At 49.6% G+C, this 27,404-nt stretch overlaps 3 protein-coding genes across 8 annotated transcripts in view; 1 reads left to right on the top strand and 2 right to left on the bottom strand.

Annotated features, from left to right (window-relative positions):
- Nucleotides 1–941: 941 nt before the first annotated feature.
- Nucleotides 942–10,311, bottom strand: TMX2 (thioredoxin related transmembrane protein 2). 3 transcript variants are annotated; one of them, XM_029575842.1, is made up of 8 exons: nucleotides 10,237–10,311; nucleotides 5,838–5,898; nucleotides 5,065–5,178; nucleotides 4,855–4,931; nucleotides 4,662–4,768; nucleotides 4,002–4,067; nucleotides 2,852–2,981; nucleotides 942–2,255 (listed from the first exon to the last, which is right to left on the bottom strand). In XM_029575842.1, the coding sequence occupies exons 1-8, from the start codon at nucleotides 10,249–10,251 to the stop codon at nucleotides 2,082–2,084; spliced, it is 744 nt and encodes a 247-aa protein (XP_029431702.1). In that variant the 5' UTR covers nucleotides 10,252–10,311; the 3' UTR covers nucleotides 942–2,081. The 3 variants fall into 3 exon arrangements, with proteins under 3 accessions (XP_029431702.1, XP_029431700.1, XP_029431703.1); XM_029575840.1 differs by lacking the exon at nucleotides 10,237–10,311 and adding an exon at nucleotides 8,892–9,080; XM_029575843.1 differs by lacking the exons at nucleotides 942–2,255; nucleotides 10,237–10,311 and adding an exon at nucleotides 8,892–9,255 and having other exon boundaries at nucleotides 2,889–2,981; nucleotides 4,013–4,067.
- On the top strand, nucleotides 9,796–26,108 carry MED19 (mediator complex subunit 19). Of its 2 annotated transcripts, none has more exons than XM_029575844.1 (6): nucleotides 9,796–10,173; nucleotides 19,099–19,221; nucleotides 24,251–24,384; nucleotides 24,587–24,710; nucleotides 24,867–24,961; nucleotides 25,339–26,108. In XM_029575844.1, the coding sequence occupies exons 1-6, from the start codon at nucleotides 9,909–9,911 to the stop codon at nucleotides 25,405–25,407; spliced, it is 810 nt and encodes a 269-aa protein (XP_029431704.1). In that variant the 5' UTR covers nucleotides 9,796–9,908; the 3' UTR covers nucleotides 25,408–26,108. The 2 variants fall into 2 exon arrangements, with proteins under 2 accessions (XP_029431704.1, XP_029431705.1); XM_029575845.1 differs by having other exon boundaries at nucleotides 9,799–10,173; nucleotides 24,587–24,683.
- ZDHHC5 (zinc finger DHHC-type containing 5) overlaps nucleotides 25,690–27,404 on the bottom strand; it is a 71,792-nt gene continuing 70,077 nt past the window's right edge. For all 3 annotated transcript variants that reach the window (XM_029575839.1, XM_029575837.1, XM_029575838.1), the window contains exon 12: nucleotides 25,690–27,124. In XM_029575839.1, the coding sequence (XP_029431699.1) occupies nucleotides 26,959–27,124 (166 nt within the window). In that variant the 3' untranslated portion in view covers nucleotides 25,690–26,958. The remainder of the gene's footprint in view (nucleotides 27,125–27,404) is intronic.

Below are 27,404 nucleotides of genomic sequence, written 5' to 3' on the forward strand. Positions count from 1 at the left end.
ATAAGCAAATGAGACTAACACCAGGCTGATGGGTCTGACCTCTCAGTTCCAGTCAAGGAGCTGGATTGGTCTCCTTTCAGATTCATTTGCTTGTAACAACAGAATATTCTCTACCTGAAGGTACCTTTCCTTGTTTCACACAAGACGGCCAGTGCTCTCCTGTTTGAATGTGGACAGCAGGAAGCATTCAAGGGTGGCTTTTATTGCGGTCTTACTGCTCGATACCAATGGCTTTGTTCATTCACTCTCTCCTATCCAGTCAGTAAGGTAGAGATGCCTAGAAATCTCCAAACTTTCCACTGCTCTCATCATCTTCAGGAGTCTGGCAGTGGAATCCACTTTTCAGTATCAGCTAAGAAATGAGACCATTGAGTGGCAGCATTCATTTATCTGCCGTGCCAAGTGCAGACACCAGCAGCTCTCTCTGTGGCACGCTACATCTCCCCTCCCCCCACCTCATGCTCCTCTAATACCAGTGGCTCTCCTGTCATCTCATGCCCCTGGCCCCCTGCCAGCCGCTCTCCCCTCTTTTACTCTCCACCAATGGCTAGCCCTTCCTCGCTCTCACCTCCTTCCACCAGCAGCTCTCTGCCTCCTTCTACCTCAGACTCCATCTCTGCTCACCGGCTCCAACTCCCTCCTTCCATGTCACGGCCTCGGTTTAAGCACTGGCCCTTTCCCTCCATTCACTGCATGCTTTTCTGCCAAGGCCTCTCCTCCCTCTCTCTCTCCACTCCAGACCCCCACCTCCCACTAATATTTATTCCCTCTTCTTTCACTGCTCGCTCCTCTGCTGCCGGTGGTTCTTCCAGCCCAAGCTTCCTTCCCCAAACTGTGCCTGAGGAGTTTTCAGAGAGTCTGCTTCCCAGTATTGCTATAGTTACAAAATATATTTTCTGTTCTAAAAATGCTCAGAAACAAACAAACGTACACACAGGAGATGCAGCTGATCATTTATTACAGACCCAGCCAAAGCAAGCAGATAAGAGATAAGGGGCAGTTCTTTGTCCATCTCTGTGCCGAGGGGAGTTGAATGGGTTTCAGGCCTACCTGTTCCAAACCACCACTGCCCTTCTCGCCATCTATCCCAGCAGCCTTTGTCCCGAATAGCACTGGAAGAGAGGGCATGGACAGGCTGTGTCCTCACATTACTTCCTGGCCTGCTGGTCTTTGAATGTTAAGTACCTTTCACAAAATGCCACACAGTCCCTACAAAATCAGTCACGGTTAAATCAGTTGTTAGGCACCAAAGGATCATTTATTTCTCACTGTTTGCCCTCGATTGATAGATTCTCTTCTTGTCACTGTGAGGGGGAGTGGAGGGCAAAAGTATGCAAACGCGGCAGGGTCCGAGTCTGAACAGTGACCAGGAGAGAATCTAAATAAATAGCGTGAGTAAGTAATAATAAAAAGGAAGAGAATAAAATACTCAAGTAGCCTGAACAAGTCCGTGTTGCGCTTGCCAGAAGAGAGTACAGCGCCCGGCCTGGAAAGGAGGTGGAGCATCCTGGTGCGAACCTCTCCTCCCCAGATCCTCCCGTTCCCCTCCGACTCAGAGATCTCCGGGTAAAAAAGTCACACGTTCAGGGAGAGCTTGCGGCTCAGATCCGCTCCGTTTCTAGACTAAAATCCCCACTCGGTTACGGAACAGAGAAAACAGAATTTAGAGTTCATGATGTATTATTTCCTGCAGCGACGTCATAAATCAAACTCGCAGCCCGAGCGTACACCTCCGTTTTCCCTGTGCAGTTACCCAAGCAGAAGGAGGTTTTACGACCCGCAAAACGGAGCAGATCTGACCAGGAACTTCCTCACAGGCAACTTCTCAGGGCAGAAACACTAGAAATGCTGATGGCATTAGGGGAATGGGAGAGGAGGATGTTTCTTCCACTGGGACTAAATCGTCTCCGTCTTAAACTCTTCTCCGGTTCTCTGCTTTTATTCTGCTGCGTGTCCTACCTGAGAGATTAATGAAAATATTAACACCTTAAAGATAAATCTCCATCCATCCCATTACCAAAGTTCCTTGTGAGTAACGGGCTGGAAGCATTTTTAGCGAGGGACGGATCTGTCTTGGGGGGTCACTTGTCCTTCTTGCTCTCTCCATTGGCAAGATCATCGCCAGTCTGCAGAGGGGCTGGGGCCCCGAGGTCCTCCTCCAGCACAGGATCCACCGCACCCTCCTCTCGCTGCTTCCACAGCTTCTTGGCCTTTTGGAACAACTCGTTGAGGTTAAACTCTCGTATCACGTTCTCCTGGAGAGGGAGGGATCGGGGACGGGTTTCAATGTGAGCCTCACGCTGAACCTCAGAAACAAAGAGGCCGCACAGCCAAACCCCACCAACACCTCTTTCCTCTTACCAGCAGCCTCCTCTCCTCCTCCTCCTCCCACACCTGAAAGAACATTTAGGACACAACTCTTTCCCCCAATTCCTTACCCCACCCTCCCAACCTTAGAGAAGCTCTCCCCATGGGTCCTTCTTCCGTTCCCCATACCACACCGAAGTCTGAGGATCAAGCGCATTCCTTCATCCCTCCCCAACCTCTGTCCTTCAGAGAAGCTCCAGGACAGGACGACTCCTTCATTTTCCCCACCCCCCTCCCTAGAGAAGCTCCAGGACTCCTCCCTCACCCCCCTTCCTAGAGAAGCTCCGGGACTCCTCCCTCACCCCCTTCCTAGAGAAGCTCCAGGACTCCTCCCTCACCCCCTCCCTAGAGAAGCTCCAGGACTCCTCCCTCCTTTCCCCACTCTCACCCCCTCCCTAGAGAAGCTCCAGGACTCCTCCCTCACCCCCTTCCTAGAGAAGCTCCAGGACTCCTTCATTTTCCCCCATCTCCCCACCCCCTGTACCTCTGAGAAGCTCCAGGATACGGCTCGTCCCTTCTTGTCAATCAGCGGACGCCGGAGAACCTCCTTTCCGCCCTGAAACAGGATCAGGGTGGGCAACTGCTTGGTGAGGGGCGATGTGCTGACCTTGTACCTGCGAGGAGGAGCAGGAAGGGCAGAAAACAACAACAAGCGCTGACTGGAAATGCAAGTGCTGAGTGCTTTCACGTGCATCTCTCCAAATCCCATACTTCTTGCAGCAGCTACGGTAAGTCTTCCCCTAACACTTATCCTGGGGGGTATATACAATCCAGGCAGTGCACAAACAGATTAGGCGTTCATTTGCAAAAGCTTCTTTGGGACCGACATGCATGAAAGCAGGAGTTATGCACACAGGGTGGCCGTCTGCACTTAGATGAACTTTCAGCCGCCTCCAGCATAAGTTAAAAACGCACATAGACTGGGTCGTGCACAACAGACAAGGCATATGGGGGTGGGGCAGTTTTAGTGGCCTATTATGAATTCACGCACATACCCTTCATTCTATGCGGGCAGAACCGGCCCACAGAACTTTACGCCTCGATTTCAAAATGAATGAAATTGCATCAGCTATTCTAACCCAGTCTGGGCAGGTACCGGGCTCTTTGGGGGTGGACTTAAAAAACAGGAACATAACTTTGCAGTCAGGCCCCCACCCCATCACCCCTGGTCCAATCAGAAGCCACAGACTTGCATCCTGCATCTGTACATTACGTGACCCTGCAGATTAACCTAAGGCCACTGGGCAACTCCAGGCAAAGGGCAGGGAAGTGCAATCCTGATCTCTCGGAGGTTATCATGGCCACTGCAGATACTCCACAGGTTAATCTTTCCCTGCCCGGCCTGAGCAGTTAATATTAAAATGCCCTGGTTTCTCTTCTGCTAGCAGTAAAACCGCACCTTCACGTCTGCCGCACACAATAAGTGACGGAAGAAACGGCACTTTGAGCAGAGGAGATTTCACATCCTAAAGCCAGGCATTGCTTCCTGAGATTAGCTGCTGTCTCTCTATAATCTTCCCACCACCACCACCACCCATTTCCAAGCAAGCTAGCCAACGCTTCGCACAGTGTCCCTCGTCTGTCTATAGCAGGAGGTGGCGTTTACGCCCACACACAGCTTGGGGTTCACTCACTTGGTGCTGACATCTTGGTAACGTCCCACATCCACTTTCCCAAATTTCAATCCAGCGCAGTTATATCTAGTGTAGGAGGAGGAGAAAGTTATTGCCTGCAAACACCGATGCACAGGATACTTCACACAGTGCAGCCAAGGTCATCCAAGTTACCTGTGCCACCACCAACAGCACTGTTGGGAAATTCTCCCTGCACAGGGAGCAGGTACCAGCCCAAGTGGCCTCAGCTGCAAAACGGAGGAAGCTACATCACCCGCCGCCTGTCTGGGGCCGGACATCTTCAATAAGGCCTCCCAATAAGGCTCAACTATTGGCCAACCTTAGGGGGCAGAAGCACCGGGGACACAGATGGAGCTGCCGTCCACGGCTCCAGGTCGGGTACCGTCACAGTGACTGAGTGAGGCTTCAGGGGAGTGGGGGTTAAAAACCGGCAAAACCACCCCGAGGTGGTTGTGTATATGAAGGTTCACGATGCCGTAAGTCCAGCTAGAGGGCCAGTTACAAATAAACTGGAAGTCCCGAGGAGCAGGAGGACAATTCCTGGGCAGCCCTCCCGCCAAGAACGCATCACAAAAGGAAGACATGACATCACAGACGTATCCCACAACCACCTGCTACTGTCCCCCAGCCTCCCCCTGCCGCGTCCACTCGCAGACTCACTTGAGAGAGAGGTCAGCATAGATGGGCGCAAAGCACTGACACTCTGAGGACCAATTGGCAAAGAACTCCACGATCCAAGTCACTCGCCGGTCCCCTTCAATCTCCTCCTGTGTAAAAGTGACAGAAAGAGAGGGAGAAGCAAGTCAACCATCTACCCCACCAACTGCAGCGCGGCGACGAGGAAGATACTTACGTCAATGGTCTTGTCGTTGAAATATTTAATATGCTCTGGTCCCATGTACAGAGGAGGTTTACAGGTCATTAGGAAGACTAAGGAAAAAAAGAGAAAAAAAAAAGCCATAAGAGAGGTCTTCAACAGAGAATACAGAATGTGGGCCTCTGACAAATAAGTGAAATATGGCAAGGATTTAGCCGAGGTGGAAGGTGAGGGAGCGTCACTTACTGAGACAGAGGGTGAGGTAGAGCAGTCCCATCCGGATATCCAGGCGGAAGAAGAGAATGGCGTTGGCCACTTTACTGAACATGAAGATATTTCCGACATGCTGCTCAATGGTGACTGCGGGAAGAAAGAGACAGAGGTGAACGCGCGAGAGACACCAAGGAAATACAAAGGAGACGGGCAAGGAAGACGAGGAAAGGAGCTACTGCTGGCGTCCCATCCGTGCAGATTTCGGATCCCAGCTGCTCTGGGGCCATTTAAAACTGATCTACGCTTCACAAGCCTGCGCGCACTACACTGCGCACACTACACTGCGCACTATTCCCAGCTGCTCTCTTGAGATCCTGACAGCGGACACGCTCACAGCAGTTGTTACAGATCATCTCACACCTGACCGACTTGCATCTGTGACATCACAGCCAACAGGAAGGATAAAACCGAGCGAGGGTGAGGTAATCTGGGAGTCTGTTCGCATGTGGTACAAGGAAACGGAGGGACTGGAATTTTAGAAGCAGCTGCAGAGCGCACACCAGGGCCTGTGAAACACCACACGCTGCACCTGGCACTTCTCATAGGAATGGGGATGTGAATCCCCAGCTACGGTTAATTTCCATCACATTTTGTGCACTTGCTGAAAACCCGTTACAAGAGCCGATTTCAGATCCGGAAAGGTCCTGCCTGTTTCTTTCAAACACGTGATCCTGGCTTCAGTCTGTACAGGGCTGTGGATATGAGCACTAAACCAATACACAGAGAAGTACAAAACTCTGACTTACTGGAGCGCCGGTTCTTCATCATGACAATGGCACTAAGGAACATCAGAATCTCTACCTCCCTCTAGAAGAGAGAGATGGGACAGTCTGAGAATGGGTTACATCAACACAGTGAAAGGAGAGGATGTAAGGGGGAGTAACATCAACTCTCCATCTTGCTCTGGAAAGAGAAAAACCATGGTACGGTCTGTGAATGTGCTCTACTAACATGGCAACAGAAGAGGCCGGCGTAAAGAAGGGTCAGTGAGGTCTTACCTGCTAATTGGCTTTCCTCCAGTCCTGCCAGACCAGTAACCTGTGGCATTCTCCCTCCCGCCAGCAGGTGGGGGCAGAGTGCAAAAGCCTCCTCTCTGACGTCACTACCATAAAGCTGACCCAGCAGAGGGGAAGTCAGTAGTCTTTTGCCAAAGTGTGGCTTATTGCTTGTAATCTTATATCCCCCTCCCCCCTTTTTTTTTTAAATTTAACGAGACTTATCAGCTCATTACCCGGCCTTCTCCCTTGTCCTCCCAGGGTGGCATTTTCCCTGGATTATAGGACACTGGTTCCCTGCTTTCTGCAGTAAGGGATCCAAGGCACATCACAAAACGAAAGGAAAATGGTGCTAGAGGACTGCCTGCCCTTGTATTCAGCTGTGCTCCCTTGTTCATTAGGCCTTAACTTCTTTAGCACGCTCTACCTTTATTCACATGCCTGTTTATTCTTTTCTTTCTGACTAGTCTGTCAGGACTGGAGGAAAGCCAATTAGCAGGTAAGATCTAATTGAACCTCTCTCTTCGTCCTGCTGTACTTGTACTGGGTGGGATCCCTAGTGCTGCTTCTAAGACCCCAAAACTCATCTCCTCCCTTTCCTGAAGGTATAATCTATAGTGTTTTGTAAAAGTGCGGACAGATGACCACGTGGCTGCCCTGCAAATGCCCCTAGGCATAGCTGCTCTGTATTTTGCCCAAGACGCTGCTTGCTGGATGCAAGAAACTAAGGGAGGATTGTGCAGCTGTAGCGCTCAATAATGTGTCCTTTTTATCGTTGCTTCTCTTTTAAATACCGTATCAGGTGCCCAGGGGATGTAGCTGCACCTGCGATAAGACAACGGGCGCTCAATACCAGCCCCCATTTTGAGCGTGTGTTTTACTGCATCGGGAGTTAAATCTTTTTTATTGCAAGTAAAGATTATGTGTACTGAAGTTCAACGCACATTTTTACTCATGAGAGCTGGTGTGCAACACAGTCCAATAAGCAAATGAACCTCAGTTCTCTCTTCATTAAAAGGGGGGAGGGGCTGACATGCATAGTAGCTTCCTATAGGATCATTGAGTCTGTGTCCTCCTGATAAATTTTGCACCATTCATCAAGTTTCATTCAAATTTGGGTCACAAACAGCAGAGTGCCCAGCAATCCTGAGCTCACACTTCTGAAGTGCCCCCCCCCCCCAATACTTAAGAATCCCTTTTACTTTTGTTTCTATTTAAAAAGCAGGCCAGTTTAGTTCAGGGAAGCCAGGGAACATTGTGATGTCATCAAGCATTTTAAAATCTGCCGTGTCATTAGTTAACCATACACACAGGGTAGGCGGAGTAAGGAGCACACACATTTAGATAAGCAACAACAGAATAATGTGTGGCAATTAATTATATTGGACAATATCACTTTAGCAAAACCAATTTTTAATTTTATGTGTGCACTCAGCAGCTGTGCACAAAGGTTCAATGTCAAAGTCAAATGTTGATTAAGAGAGCCCCGGCACAGCCGTGTTTCGCGTCAGGCTGCGTCAGGGGGACAAATTCCAAGGATTTTTAATAAGACTGAATCTACAGTTCAATTCGCAGCGGAACCGTGGCTTATGCGACATTGGAGCAAAGCTTCAAAACGGAGGAACCCCGCAGGGACTCCCTCATGTATTAGCATAGCGTGGAGTAGATGGGTTCCATCCCTGGGACCATCACGGAACGAAATAACAATTCAAGGAGCGGACCCGGAGGTCTCCGAAACTGTAAGCTTATAGCTTTAGGAGTTTTGCATGTGCAATTGACCAAGGAGTCAACAAAATTCTGTGCCTAGACCGGTTGTCTTAAGAGGTGAAAACTCTTCTGCAGAGGGACATCGGTTAAAGTTTCCTAGGTGCCAGTTTGTTCTGCAGAAGAGAGTTTTTGCTATTAGTTAACCTTAAACATTTTTCAAGCTGTCATGCCATTAATTTGTGCCTAGGGGCACCATCTGACTTCTTTTTCTTGCCTAGTTTCCTTTTGAGACAATCTTTAATGTTTAATGGTATACTTATTCCAGAATAATTAATATAAGATAAAAAAAATGTGCAAATTTCTGTAGTTACTATAACAATTACTATATAATTACTCCTATAGAAGGTTGTGATTTGGGAAACATCTGTTTTTTAATGTCCTTGTTTTATTTTGAGCGACGTGCTTGTCCTTGATTCTAATGTACTGTGTCACAGATCCACAGAATATGACAGTATTTATACAGCACTTCATACATCTGGTAGCAGTACGGAAATGCTAAGAAGCAGCAACAGTAGTAGTAGATTAAGACGTCAAAGTTCATCTAGTCTGCCCATTAGCCCTTCCTGTTGCAATACCACAGACCCAACCTGATCTCCCACTGCTAATGATCCTCTGTACTTAATTCCTTTGGGATTCCAGAGATTCACTACCCTCTATATCCTGCTGTTACTCCTGAGGCTTCTCCCTTCTAGTCTCATACCATAACTCCCTTTCAATCTGTTTATATCTTTGAAATATTTTCAATCTCTCTATCACACATACCCACTTCTCCCCCCTTCTCGATATTCAAGTATTTTAGGTCGCAATGCTAACAGCGAAGTTGCTGCATCATTGGTACTTTAAATTTAGAGATGCGGCCTCCAGGATTGCAAATAGTAATCTCATACATTCCTGACATCACAACGGATTGTAAAACACCAAACAGTGCCTTTGCCAGCATGCTTATGACGTCACGAATGCACCGCTATCCTACGTGTTAGTGACGACACAAGCGAAGGCACGCGGTCACGGCGGCGTGAAAGCTTTCTGGTCCCGTACCCAGTCAAAGTCGCAGGGGTTTCCATCCTCACGCTGCGTCGGCAGCCCCAGGCAGAGCGGTGGCACCTTCCTGATCAACGGGAAGGCCACGGAGAGCAGCGCCGAGAAGAGATAGTAAGGCTGGGCGAGCCAGCGCGAGAGCCGCGGTACAGAATAGAGCAAAGCCAGCAGCGGCGCGAGCACCGCCATCTTTGCAGACCTGCAGGAAACCCAATGCCAGGAGGCGGGGCATATTAGTGTCGCCTAGGCAACGTGGCGGCCATTGGTACAAATCCTGCGTCAATAATCCAGCTCGCACCCCCGCAATTAATGGCGGACCCCGAGAGTCCTTCTCATTGGATCGAGCGACGTCTTCGGCTGGCCCCTTCGTTTGCTTTCCCTTGGAGGTCGGCCGCTTTCAGTGATGTGATTGGATAATCCTAACGTCAGTCATGTGGAGAGTTAGGAGTCTGTTTATCTAGGGTTGAGAAGGAACAAGCTTTGGGTTGCCCCTTCACATCATCTTTAGTGAGCCGTTCGAATCCTAGTTTATCCCATTGTATGGATAGGTTTGTAGTTCTGATAAAACAAAATCAGAACTACAAGTTCATGCATGCAATAGGGAAAAGTCTGGCCTGGGTCAGCCTGCTCCGTTGATGTGGGGGTGATGGGCTACTGTACGTCCGCTGGTCACACGACAGCTTGGAATCTGATCGTGGTCAGAGATAGGATTCTGGGCTCGTCTGATCCAGCAGAGCATTTCTTAAGTTATTATCTGTTATTGGGCAAACTCACCTGAGCAGCCTAATGGGAGAGAAAGTAATGCCTCCTCTAACTAGGACAAAAAAAAGTGTGCGGGGCGGAGCCTGAACGTAGGTAGCCCGGGTGCTGGGATTGGCTTTGCGTGATGTCACTTACGGGGAAGGCGGGAACAAGGCTCTATCGACGCCCAACCATAGGGAGGAGATTTCGTGTAGCGAGAGTTGAGGATCGAGGGTGCGTGCGCTTCTGGCGGGTGGGAGAAGCTACAGGCGAAGAATGATGGAGAACTTTTCGGCGCTGTTCGGTGCGGGTCAGGCCGAACCGACGGCACCCGCTTCAGGTGGAGCCACTACGGCAGCCGCTACCACACTAGGCTTCGGGCCTGGGAAACCGCCGTCGTCTTCTTCCTCGGGGCCCGGATCGGTGCCGGGACCCCCGCCACTACCGCCGCCGCCTACTGTAATGGGTGGTGTCGAGGAGGCAGCGCGGAAAGCGGCTGCCGCCTGCGGGGGACCCTTCTATCTCCTCCGGGAATTACCAGGTACGGGAGCCAATCATGAGCGGGGACGGGCGCTAGGGCCAATAGGCAGCTGCGGTAACTCACGGGCGGAACGGTCATTCTAACCAATCGAACCGGAGCGAGGGCCTTTTCTGGCCCAGCAGGGCTGCGCCTCGGAGAGTCCGTGCCGGGTTTTGGTGCGCTTGGCTAATCGGCGGCGAGGGGCGCTCTGACATGGTGAAAGGTGGAGAGCCGAGGCCCGTCCGAGCCAATCGGAGCCCGGAGAGCTGCCTTCAGGGACGGGAGGACGGGGCAGGCGGGGAGTAAAACGTGCTCTCGCTCTTTGGATCGGATTGGCTGAGGTTAACTGTGACGTCACAAATGATAGCGCCTATTCTACCTGAACCAATGGAATTCCTCTCGCGTGGGAACCCTCTAAACATGGCGGCGCCCAGGGAATCGGAAGTACGGGGGAAGCGGCTTTAGATTTCGAGAAATCATAGTAGCAAACTTTACTTAGTGATTGGAGATTTCTATTACTTGCTGTAGGAGCTCTTGAAATACCCAATATACCTGTTTTATAAAGCTGAATGTATAGGATAGCAGAAGGGAAGAAGCTGTGTATGTTAATGATTTAGTTTTTGTGTTTAGCTTATGCCTTTTCAGTAGTAGCTCAAGGCGAATTACATTCAGGTAGAGGAGCTATTTTATAAAGTGCCTAGCCAGAAATATAGTTTTAAATTGTAAGGCATGCACTGGTCTTATAGAAATACACTTTTTCTCAGGGTAAGATGTGGTTTCTGTTTTCATATTAGATGTTCACTGCTGCTAACTCCACGCTTTGCACCTGGAATAGACTTCCTGAGTCTGAAGCTCACGCTTCTCTGTCCCATATTCAAATCCAGGCTAATGCCTACCTCTTGTGAGGATGCTTTTTACATCTTAGTAAGAATAAATACATTGCTGTAGGCTCTAGTATGTCATGACTAGACTGTAAGCTCAATGGAGCAGAGACTATATCTTATGTGTATCTAGCTGTACAACAGTGTGTAGGAGTAGTGCTTTAGAAATTATTAGTAGTTATTCCTATACTTAGGTTTGCTGCTGTAATTGCATTGATATTTTGAACTCCTTTTTATATGCAAGCTTAAAAACTTAAAGTTTTATCAGTGCAAGCGCACTAGCTTATATAATATTTGTGTTGTAGAGATACAAAGTAGGTAAAGAACCAAACCAGGTATGGAGTCACGCTCACAAACTATGAGTAGGTGAAATGTTCAAGTTCACAAAATGTTTTAAACTGTTGGAAAAAGTATACTTTATTGGCTTAATAGAAAATAACTTTCAAATACTGGTGCTCATAGTCCCCTGACATGGACCATGTTTTTAACTGCATCAGAAAGAAGAACATAATTACAAAACATTCAAAGGAATGCTAAAAACATGGCTGTTTAAGCAAGCATTTTGTAATGAACAGGAAAGATAAGAATGGCTGTGGACTAAAAAGTTTTAATATAGTATTCTGATTAGCTAGATTTTATGGGAGAATTTGCTTTTAGTTTGAAAAATGTAGTCTTAATAGTATTTTTATGATTATTAGATATGGTGTTATTGTTTTGTAAGATGACTTAGATTTTAAGTGTAGGCATGATATAAGACATTAGCTTTTTTTTTTTTTTAATTTTTACTTTGTACCACATTTTTTAGAACGGCACTGTTAACTTTTATATTATGATTATTGGGTGCCTTATTGTAAACCGTTGTGATGGTCCATTCTTATACGACTGTCTATAAAAGGTTAAAAATAAATAAATATGGATACAGATGTGGCACAGGTGACAGTCCTCAGCTAAAAGGCAAATTGTACAACAGAAAAATATGGCTTATATAGTCAGCAAAAAGAATTGATCACCCAAAGCAACTCATATTAATCAGGGGACCAGACAAGTAACATGCGAAATACAAAATTATATAAACAAAGGAGGTCAGTGTAGTGAGATACATGAAGAAATGCTGCAGTTTATACACGAATATTGTGTAATTTGTCTTTTTTAGCTGAGGACTGTCGACTGTGCCATGTCTATGTCCATATTTATGATGTTCTTTATCTACAGCTGTGGTCCCTCCTGACGCAGGAACACCACTATTTGAAATGTTATTTCTGTTAAGTCAATAAAGCATACTCTTTGAACAGCTTAAAAAAATTTGTGGACTTGAACATTTCACCAAATCATGATTTGTGAGGGAGATGGATACCTGGTTAATTTTAGCAAAAAAAGTTAGTGAAATAAAAAAAAACAAAACACACTTACTATTGGCAGGGCGGTCCACTGTCTCAGGATTTGATTCCTAGGCCAGGTCTTCCATTCCTTGGCTGGGATGCTGTAGAGACAGTGTTCATAGCCCGTGGAGGGAGTCCCAGTCCCTTATTGGCCTGTCTTAGGGTCCCTGAGTCTAGGGTTCTGGCAAGAGCTCTGTGCATGGACCCCCAGCCTGAGGACTGTTGCAGCGACTGGGATGAGTCTCAAGAAGCTGGGGGACGGACCCCCAGCTCTGAATGAAGGCTCAGCCCCCCAGGGCAAGGGTTGCTTTTGGCTGCTTACAGACTTACTCAAAAGGGGTGGTTGCCATACTTGTCAACCCTTTGCAACAACCCTGAGGCTAATCATGTGTAACACGAGAGAGACCATTTCTGATAGCAAGCAGTTTGCTCCTGTTCCTTTGTCAAAAAAAGGAGAGAAAAAAAATTAAGCTATTGAGCGGGGGGGGGGGTGGCAAACCAGTTTGGCTTTCAGGACAGCTCTACTGCGATTATACAGGAAGTCATCAGTATGTAACTTGGTTCCTGAAAAGTGGCTTGAGTCAAAACCACATTTCCCAGAGGAAAGAATGTTATACAGAGGGGCCTTGCTCTCCTGTGCTTCCACAATGCTGGGAATGGCTGAAGAATTGCTGTGAAAGATTAGGGAGCCTGGGTCGGTGAAGGGTGCTGTCTCATGGCTACTGATTAAACTCCCTCTCACCACTCTCCCACTGATCCCCAGCAAGAAGAGGAGAGTGGCAGCAATTGGGCTGCGTTCTCCTCCTCCAACGAGCACGATTGCCGATTTCAACTGCAGAGCTGTACAGTGTCCTACTTGCTGGCAAATGGAAGGGGGAGGGCTCGGAGACTGTGCCACATGTGCTGACTCTCGCTGGTTGCTGCGGTAAATGGTGCCAGTGGCTGTGGAGAGGATTGTCCCCATGTCTCTCCCACCCATTCTCACTAAGGACCCCCCAGGACTGAGACAGGACACTTGCAGCCTTCCCAGGTCTCATGGCCTTCCTTGCTCTAGCACCCCACGCTCCAGTGGGCCTACGCTTGTCAGAGCATTGGAAGAGTCAGCAGGCAGGCCTCCTTCCCATATCCTCCTGTTGCTGAGGAGGTTAGAGGCTTAGCACAAAGGGGTGCGGAGTTATGGATGTGCTGCTGCAGGAAGGGGCTTGGGGGAAGGAGTTATGATTGGGGGGGGCGGCGGCGAGGGGTTGGGTTAGGTGCTGGAGTGGCTAGGATATGGGATTGAGTAAAGTCGAATGGGTTTTATGCTAGAGAGGTAGGGCTGGGCAATCATGGTGTCTGCACCAAGGAAGGGGACAGAAAAAAAGCTGGGGCTGGGAAGGGGAAGAGAGAGAGAAGGTAGGGCCACTTCCTGCTCCAGATCCTCCACTTCCCAATGCAAAAACCTCTCTTGCCTTCGCCGCTATCCCCTGGCCTTCCTCCCTGTCCTGCGAGCCCAGTCTGCAGTGATTTCTGTCCCCCCTACCAGCAGCTGGAGGCAAAGTTCCAGAACTCGTCCCTGAGGCCTTTGCCGATGTAGGCTGGTTCAGCAGGGAAGGCGTCGGTCGTTTTCTGCCTCCCGCAGATGGTGTAGGTGGAGCTGCTTTGGCAGGAGGAATAGACAGCGGCGACAGCCTCCCCGCAGTTGCTTTCCCCAGGGATGCGCCTCTGGCAGGTCAGGGATCACCGCCCTCCTAGTGTTGCTTTTTCCTCCCCCGCACAGGCACTCGGGCTCCTGCAGTTCCTGGCAACAGAAGGTTTAGCGGCCCAAACTCCCCCCGAGCCTGCAGGTAAGATGGAGAGAGCCAAGAAGTGTCTTGAGTGCTGCGCATCCCAACAGTGCAGGCTCATTTTGCTGCAAAGGCCCAGTGATTTCCTTTCCCCCAGCCTGGTCCAAAATGCCCGCAACAGCCACCATCGCCACTGCTCAAGCTTCAGCCTCCTCCCCAGTGGCCTTGGAGGAAGCGGAGTTCTCTTCTGCTTTTGTGCTCTTACTGCATGGGGCCTGGATGGAAATGAAGGGTGAACTGATGGGCAGAGGAGTTGGGCGCTCCTCGGGCTGGTGCAGGAGCAGCCCACAGACAGTAAACCAAGAGGTCACCCTATCCACATGGGCATTAAAGTTAGCAAAACCCATTCCCCTTAGAGTCTGTAATCAGGATATGATTTCAGTGGAATGGGCTAAGCCAGACAAGGCTATGGAGCAAAAAGAATATGGAAAGAGAGCCGGCGGGGAAAGACAGGCTCCTGGCCCTCGCCAAGGTGGGCACACTGGTGTAGAGGGTAGGTGCAGCCCTTGGGGACCGCACGGATAGAAGGCTAGAGCTGCTTCTTAGGAAGAACCTCAAGCTGTCTAACCTAGGTTAGCGATCTGCAGGGGATACGCGGCAAGGGCTCTGCCCTTTACAGCCAGCTGCAGGGCAGATCCATGGCGCAAGCAGAGTCCATGCCAGCATCTGTGGCCGATGCCTTCTACGATCTGCTGAGGATCTTGGCCAAGCAGGCGGTGACAAGCAAGATGGCTAGGCGCCTCCTCTGGTTCAAGAGCTGAGCCGCAGATTCAGCATCCAAGGCCAAGCTGAGTAAACTCCCCTTCAAGGGAAAATTGTTTTTTTTGGAGAGGGCCTGGAAACCAAAGCCCTGAGGCTCTGGAGCATCAGAGCAGGGGGGTAAGACCATGCCCCAGGGACACCGCGCAAACGGAGGCCAGGTTGCGCAGGTCTAGAGACCCAAGGCAGGCGAGGACAGCTCCCCAAGGATTGCAACGACAGTGCGAGGGTCCACCCAGCACATCCTCAGGTGGAAGGCAGAGCGAGGCTTCTATCATGAGTGGACTTTAGTAACTACGGCGGGGGTGGGTATTAGACATGATATAAAAGAGGGATACTACCCAGAGCTAAAGAGCAGTATCAAAGAACAACTTATCCTGCCCCCGGGCAGCGGAGCGAGGAAACGGGCAGTTCAAGAAGTAGTGGCCAGATTAGTAGCCCTCAAAACCATTACCCCAGTCAGGAAAGAGAAAAGGGTACTTACTCTTTGGCACTGTGAAGAAGATAAAAGGATGGAGCCTTCCAGCCAGTGCTGGACCTCAAGGGAGGAAACCGGACCCCGAGGACTCCACGATCAGGATGGAGTCCCCCACGCACAGTCAGAGCGGCAGTGGGAAGAGGCAAATCTCTCCTCCTCGGATCTAACGGAAGCGAACCTACACATCCCCCTGCGGGAGAGCTTCCAGAGGGTACTAGGCCATTCCTACCAGTTCCAGGCTCTGCCGTTCGGACTGGCAACGGCACCGCAAACTTTCACAAAGGTTTTGGTTTTAGGAGCAGCCTCCTTGGGCAAGGAGAGAAGCAGAGTCCATCCCTACCTGGATGACTGGTTGATAAAGGCCATACTTGAGGCAAGAAAGGAGCGCGGCACCAGCGTCATACGACAGCTAGGAAGCCTGGGGCTGGATAGTTAACAGATTCAAGTCATTTAGCCCCATCGCGTTCAAAGTATCTGGGGGTGCTCGTCGCTACAGGCAGGGGTGAGACTAATCCTTCCAGAAGAGAGGAGAGCCAGCTTGCAGCAGCAGGTGGAAAGTTTACTATCCTCCAGGAAGCCCAATGCAAGGGGCCACCAGCACGCATAAGACCGCAGCAGGAGGACCTACTGGCCAGCAGAGCTCCGCAGAAGCTGCAGTTTGGGCAGCCGCTTCTGCTTCTGGCGCACATAAAGGGAAGCCTCCAGTGGTGGAGGAACAAGGGAAACCTGGTCAGCGGATCAAGCTTGGACCCTCCCGACGACAGCTGCCAGCAATAAGAGCCAGGGGGGGGGGGCCGTAGAAAAAGGGATCTGATCCCAGCGGGAGATAAAACTCTCCATAAGCAGGCGGGAGACCAGGGCAGCTGGCTTAGCCCTAATCCGTGTCAGAGCAAGGCTGGGAGGCTGCCCAGTCAGGATCCTCTCGGACAATGCAACAAGAGGTAGCGTACATCAACAGGCGCCCACAGATAGCATTGGGGGATGGCATGGGCGGAGGGAGCCACCTCCAAGCCATCTCAGCAGCTCACGTTTCAGGAGTGGAAAATATACAAGCAGACTTCTTAAGCTGACAAGAGATGGGCCCCAGAAGAGTGGGAGCTGTCGGGGGAGGCGTTTCAGCACGGGGGACACCACCCCTGGGACCTGACGGCAAAGAGTCGCAATACCAAGGCAGCCGATTTCTTCAGCAGGAGAAGGGAACGAGGGGCAAAAGGAATCTATGCATTGGCACAGGAAGGGCCCACTGAAGCCCTTCTCTGTGTGTTTTCCCCCCTCGCTTGTGATACAGAATTGGGTATCACCAGGGACAGGTAGTCCTGGCAGCAAAGGCCATGGTAGGTGGACCAAAGGAGATTAGGAATAGAGGAGCCACTCAAGTTTTGCCCAGTACCAGGCTTTCTACAGCAAGGACAGATTTTAAGATGGGAGGTCCAGTTCAGTTCTTGCTTACAGCATAGCTACTGAGAGGAATAGGTTCGAGCAGCGAGGATATTCCGCAAAGGTAATCGCCACGCTCCTTACAGCAAGGAAAAGATTGACCCCCATAGCCTATGTACGGACCTGGAGTTTATTAGAGCGCTGGTGCACCCAGGGGACACTGACCCAGCAGCAGTACTGCAGTTCCTACAGGATGGTCTGGAGAAGGGGTTGGCGGTCAGCTCCCTGAGAGTGCAGGTGGTGGCTATTTCTTGCCACAGGGGGGCGGATCAGAGGTGCCTCCATTGCTGCCCTCCTGAACATCGCTCGGTTCCTCCGCGGAGCGACACGCACACACAGGTAGTGCCGATGTGGTGCTAAGGCTCCACACAAGCCACTTAAGAGCATCCAGCTAAGAGATATCACCTGGAAAACAGCCTTCGTGGTAGCAGTCGACTTGGCAAGAAGAATATCCGAGACCTGAGTCCTGACACACCGGGAGCCATCTCTCTCCTTTGCAGAGGAGAAGGTGATAATTAGGCTGGTCCCATCCTTCCTCCTCAGTCTTGGTGCGTCCACAAGAACTTTGTGCTGAGAAATAAAGGCTGTTGTGCCGACAGCATTAGGCTCGGTACTAAAGGGCGCAGTTTCTCCCTGACTTTTCAATAGAGAGGGGATGAGATGTGGCTCGAGACTTCTCCAAGCATGAGGCTTAACCTGAGGACTCTGCTCTTTTTTGCTTTAAGCGCTGGTCCCTCAGTTTTTTATTTTTTTTGCTGCTCCAGAAGATGGAGAACTAATTCTTTGCATGTGAATTTTCTGAACCTGGGCTTGGATAGCATGCAACAGACCTAAGGAAGGAAGATTGCACTCATGGGGATCTGCTAAAGAGATCTTTGCCGGGTTCTTGGGACCTGGTTTGGCCTCTGTTGGAAACAGGATGCTGGGCTTGATGGACCCTTGGTCTGACCCAGCATGGCAATTTATGTTCTATAAAAATATTTTTTGACGGCCAGTTTCTTGTCTGCCATTGCAAACAGCTGTAGCTATGGCAAACTCAATGTTTACAAATTTAATAGAGAATGTTTTTTGTTTGTTTTTTTTTAGGTGATTAGTGCAAGCAAAAGTATTTAAAGAAAGTAAAAACACTGCAAAACTTTTAATGAGCAGCTTAGGTGAGCCAGTAAAAATGCATCCTCTCAACCAAGCAGAAATAGTCTGCAGCAACCTGGGTGCCAGCAGATGCCCACACATTCCCGTGCATGCTCAGAGCGCTGGCACGTCACCGCATGCAGATGCCCACACATGCCCGTGCATGCTCAGAGCGCTGGCACGTCACCGCATGCAGATGCCCACACATTCCCGTGCATGCTCAGAGCGCTGGCACGTCACCTCATGCAGATGCCCACACATTCCCGTGCATGCTCAGAGCGCTGGCACGTCACCGCATGCAGATGCCCACACATTCCCGTGCATGCTCAGAGCGCTGGCACGTCACCTCATGCAGATGCCCACACATGCCCGTGCATGCTCAGAGCGCTGGCACGTCACCTCATGCAGATGCCCACACATGCCCGTGCATGCTCAGAGCGCTGGCACGTCACCGCATGCAGATGCCCACACATTCCCGTGCATGCTCAGAGCGCTGGCACGTCACCTCATGCAGATGCCCACAAATTCCCGTGCATGCTCAGAGCGCTGGCACGTCACCTCATGCAGATGCCCACACATGCCCGTGCATGCTCAGAGCGCTGCCACGTCACCGCATGCAGATGCCCACACATTCCCGTGCATGCTCAGAGCGCTGGCACGTCACCGCATGCAGATGCCCACACATGCCCGTGCATGCTCAGAGCGCTGGCACGTCACCTCATGCACTTGTGGGGCTGATTGCTGCTGCTCTGCTTTTGCATGGAGAGAACTGGAGCTCAAATGGGATCTGCAGTCTGGTGCTGCTTTGGTGCATTTTGTAGAAAAGTAGATAAGTCTCAATTACATTTCGCACCATCTTATTAGTTTACTCTGATTTAATGTGATCTAGAATCTGTTTCATTTCTCAGCTTGCTAAATAGTAGTTTAACAGCACTGCTAAACCATGCCTCGCTCCTGCTGTTCTGTCTCTGGGGATATAGACTGGGTTTGTATATCTGAGACTTGCACCACGCGTTTGTCTAATGTATCTACTCTTTTCTCTCCTTCGCATTTAGCTGCCACTGAACTGACTGGGAGCACGAACCTCATCACACACTATAACCTGGAGCATTCCTTCAACAAGTTCTGCGGCAAGAAAGTGAAGGAGAAACTCAGCAATTTCCTTCCAGATTTACCAGGTAAGACAGGTGAAGGGATGGCTGACTCGTTGCCTAAGGCTTTTAGGGTCCCTTTAATTGTGGGGAGGGGATGAGTAGTCAAATATTATGAGGTTCAATAGCTAAAAACTCTTAATGGTAGGAAATGAAACAGTCTTACCTGTCCCTCTTTTTTGCCAGATGTAATAAATAAAGTGTCACTTGTTGGTAGAAAATAGCGTGGGAATAGTGACTTCTTTTTTTTTGGTGCTTCTCCTGCTCCACCAGTCCAGACAAGTGCATGATCATTGCTTGCTAGCAGCGTGAGACAGAGGCCGTCTCTCTCCCTCCCTCTGTGCCATCACTGCTTGTTACGAGGGTGCAGCTCCAGCAGGACCCCAGGGTCTAGGCCTGGCCTGTGAGAGGTGTTCACAACTTTGCTCCAAGGCGCTCAAGCCCATCCTGAAGCGAGTGTGGCTTCCCTATGGCAGCAGGCTTGAGCCAGGCCGAGTGCGTCCTCTTGGCTCTCCTCCAGGTGCCCTTTAGGACCAGGCAGAACTCAGGAGGGGGAAGGGAGTTAACTCAGAAAGGGATCCTTAGGGGTGGGTTTTTCCCTTCCACTTGGACTGCCTCCTCCTTTCTTGGTGAAGTTTTAAAGAAAAGGCTGCAGGTAGAGCCAGGCAGCTGTCTTTGTGAATTCAGCTGCAGGAGGAGATAAGCTGCTCAGCTGCTGTGTTCAGGAGGAGAGGGCGACCGTACTTCCTCCCGCCACTCAGCGGGAGACTCCCTAGCTTTGAGTGATTTTTTTTTTTTTCCCTCTTTGGCCAAATATTGCTGCTCAGCCCTGTGGCCCCTCAGGCTGTCCCAGCGGGGCCTCTGCTGCAGGAGCTTAACAGCAGCAATGTGGCTGGCTGGCTCTTGTCTTGCTTGCGACAGAGGCGGCTAACAGAATTCACCCCCCTGCCCCCAGCAGTTGATAACGTGGCCTCTTCAGGGATTTGACAAACAGGTACAGCAGCTCTTTCTCTCCCCTGCTGAGGCCTGCATGACAGCTGGAAACCATCATTTTGAATTTTCCATGGGGTTTGTTTTCTGCCAACAGTGCCCCTGTTGATTGTTTCTGGGCTTTTAAGCCTCCCTCTGGGTCCTCGCCCCTCTCTAAAAAAAAACCAAAACAAAAAAAAACTTATTGCCTGAATTATTTTTTTTTTGTACCAGGCCTTCCATGCTACACAGAGACCTGGTAGGGAAAGGGGCATTTGGGGTCCGGGGTATTACCCTAGCCCTCTTCTCCAGGAGTTCAGCATCGAAGCAGCACAGTGTCAAAAGAGAAGTCTCCTCTGGATTGGAGAGCAGAGGAGTTGCTGGGGGTCCATTTGCTGTTGTAAAAGTAGGATTGTTCTTGTGAGAGGGAGGACTCTTGGTCATGTGCTCCTTGTACAAGACAGAAATAGCCTTTATCTCACAGGTGGTTACAGCCCTGCAGATGTCGGATGGCAAGCTTGAGAGGGGTCCTGTTGGAGATCCTGCCCTCTAGTGGGTTCATAGACCACCTGAAGCCTTTCTGTTCGGTAAGGCAGTGGGGGGTCACGGTCCTGTCGGACTGGCACTCCCCTGCCCAAGGGCTCGAAATAGTTAAGACCATATAGAATCTGTATCGGTTGCCTGGTGTGGTAAAGTAGAGAACAGCTGAGGGGGTAGCAGTGTGGCCCAGTGTCGCATGGGAGCGGACTGCTTCATTGATGGAGTAGGCCACACTGCATCAACAATTGCTTGGCGCATGCCAGCACTACGACCATTGATGCTTTGCATGCTCCAGGTTCTTGTTAGATCAAGGACTTAGTGCATTGACCCTACTGATGCTTAGACTGTGCTGGAAGAAGGGGCATTAGCTGTATGGACAATACAAATTGGTGGGGGTTTTTAGCGCAAATGTGAGGCCTAGGTTTGCTTGAACCTGAGGACTTGCCTGACTCAGCTGACTGCTGCTCTCTTAGAGGAGCTCCTGCTCACCTCTTCACTGGTGAAACAAGAGGAGGATAGACCGTGGCTCCTCAGGCTTATGCAGTTCCTCCATTTTTCAGGCCCTGGACTTCTGTGAACATGGTCATGTAGCCACCATAAGCTTGACTGGTCATGGTCTGGTCCAAGGTAGCAGTAAAAGATCATGGCAGTCAGTAATGGACATCTTTCTACCACCTATACAGTCTTTAAAACCATTCACTGAAAGATGCTGTTTAAAGTGCTGCATAGGCACTGAAAACAATTTTAAAAAATAGAAAAGATATTGCGAGCAATATACCCTAGCTGTCCATCCTGAAGTTTGGACAAAAAAGACGGAGGAGATTCAAGAGGAAATGCCCATCTGCGAATTCCCACCACATGCTCAATAGAGCTTTGCTCTATTGAGCATAAGAGAGAAGAGTGGGTTCAGCACTGTTGGATGACAACCTGTATCATGCTGATTCAGGCCAGCTTTGACAGAGGATAATACTCCTGATTCTACCCATAAGTCGAGAGTAAACCCGTTAAGACCCACCATAACTGGTGAGAACAGCGCAGCCACTGACTGCGCCTGTGCGGACTGCACTAGTGTAGCAGGATTCAAGGAAAAGAAATGAGACTAAATTTCTTCTTCCTTATCCTGCTTTACCAGGCCAGAGATGTGGGAAGTACCCGAGTCTATATTATCTTTGGAGGGAAGAAATCAGGACTACCCCAAGGATGCCTGCCTCAAAGGTTGCATCCTCCTTGGCTTGCACATCTGTAAAGTGCTTGGGCAGAATGTACAGATAATGAAGTGACTGGAGTGAATTCCAGTGTAGTTATGGAGTCAGCAGCCTCAGCCAGAGGCTTCAGTAATAGTGGCCAGGTAATCAGTTATGTCTGAGAAATTGGTCGACCGATGCAACCTCCAAGGCTAACCTTACAAAGTTGCCCTTTGAAGGCTCGCTCTTGTTTGGGAGCGAGTTGGAGAAAATGGCCACCAAGTGAGGAAAGTCTCTGGTTCCTGGATTGCCGGAGGATAAGCAGCAGACCCCGCGCTCCTTTATCATGAGGTAGGGGATCCAAGCATTTGACCCTACAGAGGAGCACACTTTTAGAGGACTCGGCCTTTGGGTAGGTCTCAATCCTTTTGTCTTACAGCCCAGGTGGGCACAGGCTCCGGTAGTGGTCTCCCAACCCACCCCTGGGGAACAAGAGATAGGGGGTTGCCTCTCTCTCATCAGAGATAGGTTGAAATCACATAAGACCAGTGGGTCTTGGAGGTGATACGAGATGGCTGTGCACTGAAGTTGCACGGGGTGTGTTCATGGTGTTTCCTTACCACTCCCCGCAGAAGAGGCAGGTGGTGGAACATACGTTGTCAAGGTTCCTCAATCTTAGGGCTGTGGTTCCAGTGCCCAGATGCATGCGTCTGTCGATGCTAGTGGAGTATTTTGGCGGTTTGTGTCTATCTTGGCGTCGAGGGTATCTTCTTCGCTGTTGACTCTGGCGCAGGCAGTACCAAGCTTCGAGGCATTTTAGAAGTGTCGCGTCGTTTGTGCGACTCAGCGTCCCCTGTCTTTGATAGTTTCTCTACCGTGAGGAGCCCCTCCAACGCTGGCGATCGAGGCAGGGACAGTTCCCTGTACTTTTTTGAGGCCTTATGGCACTGTTTGTCCTCGGACTTGCGGCCTTCCAAACCCCCAGTCCTAGGGGTGTGGGGATCGACAGACGCTGACAGTCTTACCTTCAGGCCGGATTCCTTCACTGGCTCAGAGGAATGGGCCTCTGAAGGTGGGCCACGTGATTCAGCTGTCGCTATTTTAAGTTGCTGAATCTTCTGAGCTCGCAGAGACATCCAGCCGCACTGAGGGCATGAGGCCTGAATATGATTAGGCCCCAGGCACAGATAGATCATGTCCATTGGTGATGGACATGATCTTTCCGCATGTACATTTTTTGAACCCGGAGGGTCTTGGAGTAGTCATTCTCTCTGTGGCTGAGGAGAACCACGAAGCCCCGCGTGCGAAGAGACTGAGGAGAATCTCTTCTGCTGCGCGGGAAAGCTCTGTATTCTACTTCTGAAGGACAGTTCCCATGATAGCATGGCTAATTCAGCCCTGCTATCCACGGGAAACTTGCCAAGCTGTTCATTCTACATACCTGATCATTCCCTTTTCTTAGACTAAGATGAATTCAGCTTCCCATATGATTATGCTATGGTCCTCCAGGATGATTACGTGTTTCAGGGTTGCTAGTAAGTGCTAGTCCAGTCCCTAGACTAGTGTTTATATATGCGTTGGCTGAGTACTGAAATAGTTTTCTGTTATTAATCAAGTTTTGGCTAGTCTGTCCACAGTAGGCTTTTGAAGAGACTACTGGTAGATTGATGTCGCTGCAGGAGTATATATATATACTGTCATGTCAGCTTTGCTGTCTCCATCTGCTGGTAGAAGTGCATAACCCACTGGTACTTAATTCATTTGTCTGGTCTAAAGAAAAGAAAATTACCCTTCTATTCTCATTGGGGTTTAGAGGGGACTACCTTGAATAGCTTTTGGGGGTAGATTTTAACTTCCATTGCTTTAACATAAGGATATGGGCTTTTGATGACACTGGCAATAATGTCAGGGAAACAGAGTGCATCTTGTATCTCCATCTGGTAGTAGACAGTGATAACACATGCATCTGGACTGCTGTAGCAGGATTCAAGGAAAAGAAATTAACAGGTTAGACTAAACTAAGTTTAAGTACTCACAAAGAGAAATCTCAACACACTAATGAGCTATATAGTAAGTACTCACCTATTACATATGGCAATTGCATAGTTACCAACTCAGTTCTGAAAACAGATGTTTGTTTAATTTAGGAATTTTTTTTTTTTAACAGTCCAGGCATTTCATCTTTGTTTATCCCAACTAGAATGTGCTTAACCTACATCCTGCTTTTATTCCTCTACCCCGCTGCCCACTTTTGTCCCTTCTGGCTTTTCAGTTCACAGTCTTGCCTATCTCTCTGATCCTATCTCAAATCACCTTCCTTCCATTTATTTTGGCAATGTTTGTAATCTTGCTCTCTTTCCTAGGAATGATAGACATGCCAGGGTCTCACGACAGTAGCAGCCTCCGGTCTCTAATTGAGAAACCCCCAATCTGTGGCAACTCCTTCAATCCTCTTACTGGTACCATGCTGACGGGATTCAGACTGCACGCTGGCCCGGTACGTAGCGGTGACTTCCCCCCAGAACGTAAAGGGAAAGCTTGCGGTGATTTGCTCGTACAGATGCTTTCTAAGGGAGCAGACTCAATGGCAATCTGCTATCTAAAGCTTTCTGCTATTTGGTGAGAGAGTCTTTAATAATAAATCCGACGTGGGGCAAGGTACTGTTGGGGGTCTAAAGCTTCTCTTTTCCTTTCCTCAGCTGCCAGAGCAATGTCGTCTGATGCACATCCAGCCCCCCAAGAAAAAGAACAAACACAAGCACAAGCAGAGTCGCACGCAAGACCCTCTACCACCAGGTGAGGAATGGGCAACTCTCTTCCAAGGTAGGGAATATTCACCACCCTGCGGGGGGAGGCCATGCTCTCGGCCTTGCCCTGAACCGGTGGAAATGAGCTCCTGCTGCCACACACTTTCTCTTAAAAGGAAGCAGGGGATTTCTAGGAGCTCTCATTCCCGCTTTCATTTATTCTGTTCCTCAGAGACACCTTCTGACTCGGATCACAAGAAGAAAAAGAAGAAGAAAGAGGAGGACCCTGAGCGGAAGAAAAAGAAGAAAGAAAAGAAGAAAAAGAAGGTAGGGGGTTGGATGGCTCTGCTTTCAAACTTTGGGCATCTAGGACTGGCTCATTGCTGGCTCTGTTCCCCCAGACTGCTGCTGCAGAGGCAGCGTTCACAGCCCCTGGCGGAAGAGGGCAGAAGGATAATGGTCCTTGCTGACGGAGGGGCATTTAATAACTAGATTTAGTCCTCATTACAGGGTTGGGAAAAAAGTCCTAGTGCATGGGCCTAGCACTGCAATACTCCGATGAGGGAATGAAGGTTCACAATAGCAGATTTCAGCTCTGGTTCAAACGGAGCTAGAAGTGCAGAGGAGCTAGACGGAAGGGAAACCCCCTGCCTGGCACAGCGTTCATGTATGTGACTCTCACGTCAGTGCTTTTCCCCTCCCAGAACCGGCACAGCCCAGACCACCCAGGCGTTGGCAGCTCCCAGGCCAGCAGCAGCAGCAGCCTGCGCTAGAGCCCTCCCAGCCAGGAGCAGAGGCACGAGAAGAAACCCAGCAGCGGAGGAGGAAAAGCAGAGAACCTGTGCCCCCTAGCACAACACTACCCTTACAGGGGGCAGCAGGGCCTTGCAGCTGTATGTGTGACGTTTTCTTGCTCCGGCCGTGTTTGGTGATAAAGCAGGCTGGGGCATGTGCACGGGGGTCTATTCCCCCCTCTCCATTGATGTGAGGAATACAGGCCCTCACAGCCATCGGCTCAGCTGAAACTGAACATGGGTGAGACAGACTGCAGCCTGGACAAATGAACACTTTTTTTTTTATTATAAATTTTACATTTAAAAAATAGGCTTTTGAAAACAACTCCCTCCAGAGGACTATTTTGTAGTTTTAGTGCTGGTGGTAATTGTAGCAGTCGGGTTCCCTGTTACCCACTGCAGCAGATGCTGAAGTTTAGGAGGTGGGACTAGCTTCCTGTTACAAAAACACTACCGCACTCGCCCAATTTATATATATATATATATATTTTTTTTTTCCCTTCCTTGTTGGTTTAAAATGGATAATTATAATAAAAATACCATCCCCTGTCGTTCAGCCCTCTCCCATGGATCGATTACCAGGAGTCCTTCTAGGAATAGAAGCAGTGGTACAGGTACAAGATGTGGGGGATTTTTTTCCTTTTTTTTGGCATCCAATGTGAATATATTGCTTTTTCAGGTGTACACTTTCTCTTTCTTTATAGACAGCTGCTACCATCTGAGTAACAAAAGGACAAGAAGTAAAATGAAGCAGTAGTGAGAATCTTTTTGTACATAAATGTCTAGTACTGGCTCTTCCCCCTCTTGTTCCAGTGCTGTGGCCAGCCCTGGTGGGGGTGTGGGGAGGGACCTGAGGTTAGCTAAGGGAGACAGCCAGAATATCTTCAATTACAGGCTGCCCTTTGCCACCAACAAGGTAGGGTAGCTCCTCCACTTAAATCTCTCTCCGTAAGGGGGGGGCAGAAGAAAGCCATTCCTGAATTAAAACCCAAGGCTCGAGCTCTCACAAATGATGACACTGCTCCTATCATTCGTGATATCTGTGCAAGCGTCTCCCCCAGCAGCAGAAGGGCCAAACATTTTGAATTATGTCTTGGGGGGGGGGGGGATTTTACCCTTTTTTCCTGCCAGGAATTTCAACACACAAAATATACAGACACCTGAAATGCTGAAAAGGGGAGAAGTTATTTAAGGAGGAAAAAAAAAAGTTTTCCCTTGGCCATGCGGCATGTGAATGATTGCACAGAGTGAGGCCCCCCTCTCTCCAGCATTAGTGGGATTGGAGGGGGGGGCTGCACAGACCCCCAGCGCCTAAGCTCGTGTGACACCACAGGCCACCGCAGTCCCTCGTTGGCTTCAGTATCCAGCCCTCCTCCACTGGCTGAGTTCTGACTGAAGAAAACATACAAAAGCGTGAGCTGGGTCCTCGGTGCACATTGCACTGGCAGCAGCACCAGTCCTTGCACATCTGGCGGTATTTAAAAAAAAAAAAAAAAGAGAGAAAAAACAAAGTTGAGAGGATTCTGGATCTCATACGGAAATCTCGTAGGTGGTCCCTCCCACGCCAGACACCTTCTTCACCCCTCCAGCTCCCCTGGTTGGGCTGAGGGGGGGTGGGGACGGGGAAGAGGAAGGTCCCAGAGTCTTGGGCTGCCCATTGGATTTGCTATGGGAGGTCTTCAGTTGAATTTCATCCCTGGGGAAAAGAGAGAGCGAGCTCAGGAATAACACTGCACAGTAATTTGGATAAAACAAAACCTATCTGGCAGGTTCAGCCCTCTCTCTGCTGCTGACAGGGGTGCAATGTATTTGTAAAATCACAAACTCAGAAGCAACTCCTCCCTAAATCCACCACTAGAGAGGGGGGAATAACCAGTTTGAGTTTGTAACAATATAATTCATTGAACCATCACCCAAACGAGGGAGACGGTATCAGAACAAAGTGCTTGATTTACAATTCTTGAAGTCTACGGCGC

This window comes from Rhinatrema bivittatum, chromosome 13 (assembly GCF_901001135.1).
Source record: "Rhinatrema bivittatum chromosome 13, aRhiBiv1.1, whole genome shotgun sequence".
In the NCBI taxonomy this organism is placed as follows: Eukaryota; Metazoa; Chordata; class Amphibia; order Gymnophiona; family Rhinatrematidae; genus Rhinatrema; species Rhinatrema bivittatum.